The sequence below is a fragment of the Didymella exigua genome, assembly GCF_010094145.1.
Source record: "Didymella exigua CBS 183.55 unplaced genomic scaffold M421scaffold_29, whole genome shotgun sequence".
NCBI lineage: Eukaryota > Fungi > Ascomycota > Dothideomycetes > Pleosporales > Didymellaceae > Didymella > Didymella exigua.
In genome coordinates this window covers 250,597-260,433 of record NW_022984803.1, presented here as the reverse complement: position 1 = coordinate 260,433, position 9,837 = coordinate 250,597, and the positions used below count along the sequence as shown (strand labels likewise).

General features: G+C 42.2%; 1 protein-coding gene across 1 annotated transcript; it reads right to left on the bottom strand.

Annotated features, from left to right (window-relative positions):
* Positions 1-4,186: 4,186 nt before the first annotated feature.
* On the bottom strand, positions 4,187-4,444 carry M421DRAFT_69938 (uncharacterized protein; the record flags this gene model as incomplete). Its single annotated transcript, XM_033596657.1, has 1 exon — positions 4,187-4,444. A coding segment is annotated over one exon (258 nt), but the record flags the coding sequence as incomplete, so codon positions are not given.
* Positions 4,445-9,837: the final 5,393 nt, after the last annotated feature.

Genomic DNA, 9,837 nt, shown 5'->3' with positions numbered 1-9,837 from the left:
TGCAGCTGCTACGTCGTGTGCTGTTGCAGCTGCAGCTGATACATTGTGTGCTGGCGCAGCTGCAGCTGCTATGGTGTGCTGTCGCAACTTCAAAATACAAACCTTTAACAAACAAACCTTCAACACTCTATAACTTGTGTTGTAGTAGGCCTACAATAATAATTTTTCACTTATTTTAAAGCTACAATTTCGCTCTATCTGTACATGAAATTTTGCAATTTTTAAATATTTAATACTAGTGCTAGCAGAACTAAGGGTAGCTATATAACAACATTATAACATTAATTTAAGTTTATTAAATAAAGGCACTTAGTGTTTTAGCTGTTAGTAATATTGGCGCGAAATTAGGGCTGTTAGGCGCAAATTAGGGCTGTTAGGGCTGTTAAACAGCTATTGCACGACTATGCCACAACTGTCAGCAATAGCCAGTCTGGGCTGGATTTTGAAAAACTTTTCCTGATGTATATTAGGGTGAATCCCTTTTGTGTGTTCAAAGGCAGTAGAATGCTATAAGAGTAGAAGAGAGAGGGAGAGTAAGAAGGGGAGAAAGGAAAGAGTATAGTTGTTTGCTGCTGTCGCAGCATAGGGTAAGCTACTAGGGGCAGACCTTGGTATAGTTTTGAGTGAGTTGGGTGAAGGCTTTAAAGGCCTCTAGATCCCTAATAAGTACACTAGTATATGCTACGCCTTCGCTACAGCTGGATGGTAGTATAGGTAGTTAGAGTGGCTATTAGCTAAAGGAACCTTAGGTCTTGCAGCAGAGTACAAGGTGCTCTAGCGTCTTATTATGCCTATATAAGTAGGTAAGTGTTGCGTTATTGTGTCTGTACTTTTAGTAGTACTAGGCAAAGTTACTGTGTATAGATTAGATTAAAAGCAGTCTAGCTAGGGTAGCTCTTAGTAGGTCTAGTTTTGGTAGTCTACTGCGTAGTATATAGTTAAGATCCTAGCTCTTGTACTATTTTAAGAGCTTAGTCTTCTTATTAGACTACTATATTTATTGCGTGTTCTGTAGCATCTTGTAGGCTATTGTCTTGATGCCTGAGAGTGTAGGCATAGTTGCTATCCTAGTTGGGGGTGGTGGGTGCTAGGCTTCTAGGTTAGCAAGTCTGTCTGCTGCTTTGTTTCCTTCAATGCCTAGGTGCCCAGGGGCCTATTTGACTGAGACGTCGTGTGTCTCTATAGCACTGTGGCACTCTAGGAAGGCCCACTGTGTGGTAGGGAGTGCGTCGCCCCTAAGGCACTATATGACTGAGGTGCTGTCTATGCATAGCCAGATTTGGCGCGTGCAGAGCGCTAGTTGTCTGATAGTGTGCTAGAGGCCTTTCCACGCTCTAGTTGCCTTAGCGTTAAATACGTGCGAGGTAGAGTAGAGTAAGCTACATCTAGTCTGCATTGCTTTCTATTCTAATACACAGCAAAGCTATAGGTAACCTACTTTTCTCCTTCCTTTGTGTACTATTTAGAGCTATCTAAGAAGATAGTAATATCTTAAGGTAGAAGGTTAGCCTATTATTCTTAGAAAGCCTTTGCTATAGACTTTTTTTCTACGCCTATAGTAGGGTCTGTGCAGTAGCTAGGTGAGTAGTAAGGGGCTAATAGTGTTGTCCTAGGTATCTTAGGTAGAAGAGATCCTAGATACTAGACCTTGGTCCGCATTTGCTGCAGCTTTCTAGCTAACCTGCCTATGCTCATCCTTATAGCTGCTGTGTGGCTGGCAAGTGGATGTTCTGCATCTACCTTGCGTAGATGTGTTGCAAAGTGGAGTTTGGCTTCTTCCAGCGCAGTGGCAGCAGAGGGTAGTCCAGCGTCTTGGAAGGGAGTAGCAATAGGGGTTGTTCGCCACACTGGGAGGATCCCTCTTGCTGCTATAGCTATTGTTTTGTCCATAACCGCTATGTGCCACCCAATATATGTGCTGACTTCTGCTGGTCTTCCAGGTTTGAGTGTACGTGGTGGTTTAGTACGGCCTCTGTACCAGCACTCAGCCCCATACAGAAGAGACGGGTATACGCAGGCGAGGGTAGCCTTGCAAAGGGAGCTAGCTAGTGGTCTGTAGGCTGTGTTTGCTAGGCTGCGGATATAGTAGGCTACCTTGGCTGCTTTTGTGTTGTGCGTAGCTACATGCTGCTTAAAGGTAAGTTTATAGTTAAACTAGATCCCTAGCTATTAGAGGGCTAGCTAGGTTCTTGACGTGTTTAGCAAGATTAGATTAATTATATAATGCTTGTCTACTACACAGGGGGGGCGTAGGTGCTCTTCTGTTAAGTAAGGTAGATTATTTCTTATTTTTCTAGCGCAAAGGTGACCTTGTTAGCTATGCCCTATGCTCTAATCTGTTGTAGGTCTGCTACTAGGAGCTTAACACTCTTATCTAGGGAGTGTAAGGCTTAGTATAAGCATATGTGATCTATGTATCTAAATCTCTTCTTTGTATCTATAGACAGTAGCTCTGCTAGATACAGTGTGTACAGGATTAGGGAGAGGGGTAAGCCCTGCAGCGTGCTGCAGGCAACTAGGCAGCTAGGGGTAGTAGCTTAGCCTAGGCGGACTTAGACCCTTTAATTAGTAAGGAAAGAGTTAACAAAGAGGATAGTTCTTTGTAGCTAGCCCTGTTAGGCTATCTAGTGTAGAAGGCAGTTCTTAAGGAGAGCGTCAAAGGCGCCTTGCACATCCAATATTACCATTGTGACGTGCTAGCCTTTAGCCCACGCAGCTTCTGTGTTATGAGTGAAAGCTGCAGTAAGATCTACAGCAGAGCGCTTTAGGAGGGCGCCTCTATGTTAGGGGCTAAGGATCTTGTAGGTCATAGCAGTCCACGCTATTCTTCTAGCCACTGTCCTTTCAAGTCCTTTTCTAATTCAGGAGAGGAGTGCTATATGTAACGACGCAGGCAAGAAGAGAGATATCCGGAATAGGTGTGAATCCGCTACGAGGCATATAGGAGTGCTAGGATGATAAGAACACCAGGATATATTCTCTACACCTATAGGTCTTGTACAAAAGGATACAGAAAAACTACTCTACAATGCTACAGTTCCTTGCTCCTTATATATAAGGGTTTGGTGGCAGTTTGGTGTGAGCTTATGCTATGCGACAAGGGCCATGGTCATGAGTCGCTAGAACAGTATCCTAGTGGTATCGGGTCACTGTTCGTAGAGCATTGTTACACTATAGGTCTCTAGGATTAGGTTAACGTCTAGTTTTCCTTTCCTGCCTTAGGTATCATAGCTACTTCTGCAAGCTTCTACTGGCCTAGGAAGTAGTTTAGTTAAAGGTATTGCTAAAAGATCTATTGTATAAGTTCTCCCACCTAGGCCTAGCAGGCACAGAGCAGTCGCACTGTAGAGTGGTCAGTTCCTGGCGATATGCTGGAGACCCCTATCGTATTTCGCTCAGCTTCCTCTAGTGAGATGTGTGTGCTCCAAGGGAGAGACGCTCTTGCTTCCTGCTCTGGTTGGTGGCTGAGGTCGTCTTCTGCTGTGTAGCGGTTGGGATTTACAGGTGATATAGTAGTAGCTGTAAAGGCCTTTAATATAAGGCTTTCTTTGAATGTGTTCACCTAGGCAGGCTAGAACAGGGCATGGAAGTCACCTTTAGACAGTGGCGCAAGGCCTTAAGATGCCTAAAGTTAGTTGTTAAGTTTATAGGTGTAGTTAGAGGAGAGAGGTTTAAAGCAGACTATGTCTAATAGCTGCAGAGTCTAGGTACTATAAGGAGGTAACACTACTAATTTAATCTATTTCTAGTGACAGTAATTAATAAAATCTAGTGTTAGATAACTCCTGTGGCTATCTATAATTACAAGGCAGTACCTTAACTACGCCTTAGGCTTTAAGTAATAGTTAAACACCTACTTAAGCTAAGCTAGTCTAATATTGTTGTTTGTCTATCCTAAGGGCGATGAGGCAACATAGGTTGAGTGCTTTTCTGCCTAGATTTCTACCACCCAGCAGCTCTGGAGGGTGGAGTTTTTTGACGCAAAGATAATGCTAGGTAGAAGAGCAGTACCATCAGCGCAGATCGCAGCTAGGAGGCTCATCCACTCACGTGAGCCGTCTTGACAAGCCTGCCTGACCTCCTTCTCATATTGACGCTTACTGAACACCTGTTTTGTTCTACCCAGCACTCCAATTGCGAAGCCCTTCTCATCCATATTGTACGTGTTTTCTGACGCAATGTCATATTAAGTAATCTTCTGCTGCAGAAGCTCAAAGTACAACTTGTAATTGTACGCTGACTCAGCGTTATGGCGATTAGAGTCTATGCCAGTGGCCCATTGGGACGTGAGCTGATTGCGGTGACAGTGCAGGAAGCGCTGAACCCAGCTATTAGAGCAGGGCTGTAAGGCAACAGAGGATGCGAAATTCTGTACTAGACGCCTTGTAGGTAGTAAGTGACACTCTGACAGCTCCTCTATATACTTAACTAGATCTAATTCCTGTTAGTTGCTGAGTTTCTGTTAGTTCTTATTAGCAACGCGTCAGGGAGCCTGCACACCTTGCTATGCACAGGACAACGTGTTGCAATTAACACTGTGTTTTTCCTACAAGCATTGTATATATAAGTTTATTGCCTAGCTTTAGATTATTAATCTCTGCAAGCGCATGTAAAAACTTTGTTATAGTGGTTAAGTTTTTACGCGTTGAAATCTACTGCAAATGTTGTGCCCTGATCGTTGGTTGACTCCGATCGTTGGGTGCACGGACACGGTACTGTGGCCGATGAGCCAGTTCAGCTGATGAGCCACCCCAACGAGATATTAGCGATAGAAAAATGAAGCTGTAGAGCCACACTCAAAAGCTGCTATCGCGAGAAAAGTTGGTGTATTGCTATACAGAGCCTTGCGCTTCAATTGTGCTATTTATATTTGGCTAGTAACCGTGAGTTACAGCCTCTTGCAGTAATTTTAGGTGGGGGAGACGCAGCTAGTTGTGCAGCGTTAACACAACTTTAAGCAGATTTTTAAGTAATTAGAGCGTTGTGTTGCTGCTTTTTAAGCGCTTGTTTGGCAGCTAGCACTTCAGCTTGTGCTTTCTTTGCCTTGCAACGCTCCTCAGCAGCACGCTGTTGAGCGAACTTTGCCTCCTCTTGCTGCTGCTTTTTCTAAGCTGTTACTGCCACCTTTGCCTTTCTATCACGAGATTTTTGGAGTTGTAGCTGCGCAGCTTTATTAAGTTCTGCAGCTTTGCGCGCGTGGTTGTAGGCAAGCTTCCTAGGACTGTAGAAGACAGCGCCGCTGTGCCAGTTGTTGCTGTCTTGTGTAGTTAGTGTTGTCTGCTGTGTTAGGCGCTTCTTAATAACGTTGAGCTTGTGTCATAGCTCCTTGTTTCAAGTGCGAAGAAGCTTGTTGTTGACCTGTAGCAAGTGGAGGCTCTGCGGCAGCCGCTTAGCTTTAATTCTGGCCTTGTCAGCAACTGCAGCGTCAAAAATTTTGCGCAGCTCAGGCCAGCTATCGCCGTCGCCATGCTCTACAATTTCTGCGTCTTTGTCTTGTTGTGGTGGGTGGTTATTAAAGCGGTTTAGTACAGCGTCTGCATCTATCAGCCACACGCCTGTAGCTTGAAAACTCTTTAATATAAGCTCTAAGGTTATTGTTACACTCTAAGCTAGCTAAAAGTTGCTGTAGAAGTTAGGTTTTGTGATCCTTGTAAGGCCTTAGGTTTGTTAGAGGTAGTGGGTAAGCTCCTTAGTGTAGTGCCTTGAAAGCAGCGCAAAGAGGACAACATGAAGCAGCTGCAAGCTGTAAGTTAAATAAGGTAGAAAGACTATAACGTAGATTATTACCAAGCCAGCCATATCACTAAACTAGCCATTTTCTTATAGCACAACTAACACAAGTTACTATAACTATAACTACTTACTATTAAATAATAACCTAGCATACTTTATGCTTATATTAGATTTAGAAGATATTTCTGCACCCTCCTAGCACGTTTGTGTGTTGTGTCTAGTCTTGCTATAGTTCCTACAGCACTAAACAGTTAATTAAGCTCCTAGTTAACTACCTCTACCCTAAGTCTTCTTAGATAGCTAAGCTGCTACAGACGCCTTAGCAGCTACCTGCAATGCTGCTAGGCCATACTTAAGTGTGCTACTATACTAAATCTGCTTTCCCTTACGCAATTTTCTCTTAGTTATTACTGCTAATTGCTCTTTAAGCTCTTATATATAGGCCTTAATAAGGACATTTTTATGCAGTATCTCTTTAGCCCCTTTTACAAGCTTTAAGAACCCTTCTTATGCTATACTTAGTAATTATTAGAAGGAGTTACTTACAAGCTTAGATTAAGACCTAAACTTATATATATTGCTTAGTGTCTTAGATTGCTACAGTGTTTTAGATAGAGGTACTGCTAGTAGGGTATATAGCCACACTTTAAGGCAATCTAACACTACCTATATATTAGAAGGAATAAGCCCTAATACCTTAAAGGCCTTTTAGTAGTTAACCTTTGTAAATATATTAAGGAATATATCCTTAAAGGCTAGTAGGAAGCCTTCCTTACTAATATAGAAGATGTGTTAGTATGCTAAGTCTTAAATATATTAGGAGTACTTATACTTTAATAGCAAGAAAAAGACTATATTAAGTAGCTAGAGGATGTGTAATAGGTAAGGTAGTATATAGAGAGTAAGGATTTTATTCTCTAGGTAATAGTCCTTAAACTCCTAGTTAAGATAGCTCTTATAGCTGTCTAAGATAAGTAACCTATACACTCCTACCTAACACCTCTTTGTATGTGTGTTAAAGTGCTTTAACTACTTAAGGCTAAGTATATTATTTATCTTACTATTCTTAGAGACTAAGAACTTTAAATTATAGGGTATATCTGTCTCCTTATACTAGGCAGAAATGTAGACGCGTCCTTTGTAGATAATAAAAGGTGGGGTTGCATACCTAGCAGCGCAGATGCTCTAGATAACAGTAACCTACTTGCGATTGCCTGGCTGAACAAGCTCTGGCTGAGCACGTCTCTCTAAGCCTGTTACAACCTTTAAAGACAAAGCAACACCTATCTAGAACCTAGTTTTATTAAAGTTGTGCATGTTATTATTATAAACACTATACTTAACTTTAGTATCCTCTACTAGCTTAAACTACGTGCTAATTATCTTAGGATCTTCCTATAGTATCCTTTGTCTATCCTTAGCTTAATTATAGGCTATTTTAAGCTTGTCTAAACGCATTACAAGCCTGCTAGCCTATAGTTTGCTAACAGGCTCTTTACTACGCACACTAAGTATCTTATTAGCTATATCTGCTACCTTATATAGCTAGGGCGCAAATCCTTGCAAATTAAGGTTAAGTATATACTAGATAATTGTCTACTCTAGTAGTATAGTAAATTTCTAGCAATTAGCACATACGTCTAGTTAAAACGTGAAATTGCAAAGGCAATTTAAGACCTGCTAATAAGGTATGTTTAACGCTCTAGCAGCGCTGTAGATACTGCGAAATTAGCTAGCATAGAAGGCCTAGATAGCAAGGATAACTCTGCCTTCTCTAGTAGTATTCTAAAGTTGTTGTTGTTAAGGCATGTTGTATTAGGGTAAAAGGTGGTTGTGCTAAGAGAAAGTGGCTGGTTTGGTGATATGGCCGGCTTGGTGATAATCTACGTTAAGGAGGACGCGTTTGGCGTTGTAATACTCTAGAAATTCAGGCGTGAGGTGGCTGCTGTGGCTGTCAAGGATTAGAAGCCGCCATTGACAGCAAGCTTTAGCTGCTGTATAGCGATCAAACACCTACTAAAGCTAGGCAAGCCCTAAGTCATTGTTTAACTATCCTGCTGCTAAGTAGGAGATAAAAATCTAGTGTTGTTTAGCAATAAGGTTGTTAACCTAGGTTAATTAAATACTAGAGGTGCCCTAGTAGATAAGAGCAGGTAGTAATGCCTCTCTAGAAGCGCATACGCAAGCTAGCAGCGTTACCTATTCTCTGTTGCTATCTCTAAGCACTACAGTGTGCTCTTTTAACTCCTTAATTACCTTAGAGACTATACTTTTAGTGTAACTGTTAATACTAACAAAGAAGCCTTTCTTATCTATATTATACGTATTGCGCTTATCAACACTATGCTCACGCATCTTAGAGTGCAATAGATTAAAGTACAGCTTGTACTTGCGCTTGCTATTAGCTAAAAAGCGCTCACAATCTATCCTAGTAGTCTATTTAGTGGTAAGCTTATTAGCGGGGTGATGCAGAAACTAAGTAATCTAGCTCTTAGAGACCTCCTACTTTGTAACCACAGAGGCGAAATTTTGCAGCATGCTTCTAGCAGGTGGCAAGCTGTCTCTTGTGCATCTTTCTAAGTATTCAACAAGTACCTCCTCCTGTTATAGGCTAAGTAACTATTACTAGCGCGCTTCTTCTACATTTAAGCGTGTATAACAGTTGTTCTACTGTAACAGCGTTGTTTAGTTAACTCTAAATATTTAATTACTTCTTAAATTAGATCTATGGTGGTGGAGTTGTGACGCGTTGAAGTTGTGGGTATCTCAATGTTGTGATGTTCTGGGTGGCTCATCGGCTGAACTGGCTCATCGGCCGCACGGCCACGGGTAAGCGAGCAACGGCTGTTACCGGTACGTGATTGGGCAATACGACGCGAGTTGTAACGTGGTCCACCACCGAGCGGATCACCCCACTGAGCGAATCACCAAATGCAACTATATATCTTTGAACGTGAATAACTCAACACAACAACAAGATATAATAGTGCGTAATAGCTTGAATTAATCGCCTATCTCTACTGTATCTTTCTTGCATGTACGCTTGTTGTGTCCTGTGTTGCCACACCTCCTGCAGCGCGGAATACCCCTGCTGCTAGCACCTGCCTGCACTCTCCCCTCACGCCTCTCTACTTCAAGTTGAACCTCAGCATCCTTTTAGGTAACTATTACCCCTGCTTCTACCTGTAATAGAGTCCCCCCCTTCTATATTCGCTTCTTCTTACGCTTTTTACGCTTAGAAGCAGCCTAATTTGCTTACTCAAGACTATCTATCTAAGCTTTAAGCAACATATGTAAGTGTACCTTTAAAGTTAACCCCTTCTTAACCTACAGCACTATCTTAAGAATAGACTTAGGTAAGGAACTCCTATAGTCCCTTATCCTCTTAAGAATTAGCGTTGTTTAAGCCTCTATTTCCTAGGCGTTGCTTGGTGTTTTAGGCTGCTAAGGGGTACTCCTAGGTAAAGGTAGTGTTAGTGTACAAGGCTTCACTTTAAGCCTTGATAGCACCACCTCTAGGTTATCTAGAACTAAGCCAGTTACTCTAAAGCTTGATAGGATATTGTCCTTTAAGAAGGCCTAGTTAAATACTAGGGTAAGTGCAGCTAGGAAGGCTTTCTTGTTAATGTAGTTAATATAGCAGTTTGCCAAGACTTGGATCTCCTCCTTGTACGCACGCTTTAGAGGGGTAAAGCAACCCACATCAAGCAGCTGAAGGATGTGTGAGGTGTAAGGGGGCATACAGAGGGTGATAATATTGTTCTCCTCACAAAGATCCTAGAAGGCGAGTGACTTGTGGCTCTCGTGGCTATCAAGAATTAGTAGTCTGTAACTACCTACTTTCTTAACCTCTGTGTGCTTAATAAAGTGCTGTAGCCAGGCAAGCCTAAGCTTATTTGTTATCTATCCATTATCACTAACCCCTATTCTCTAATCCTAAGGGTTATAATACTAGGCCTAGTTGTGGTTCTTAGCTTTAAAGATGATAAAGGGTGGGATAACCTACCCTGTGGCGTTGATGGCGGTAGGCTGGCGGAATGGGTATACTCCAACGTCCTTCGTGGGTACCCCCCAAAACCTTATCAATAATACATGGATTCTAGC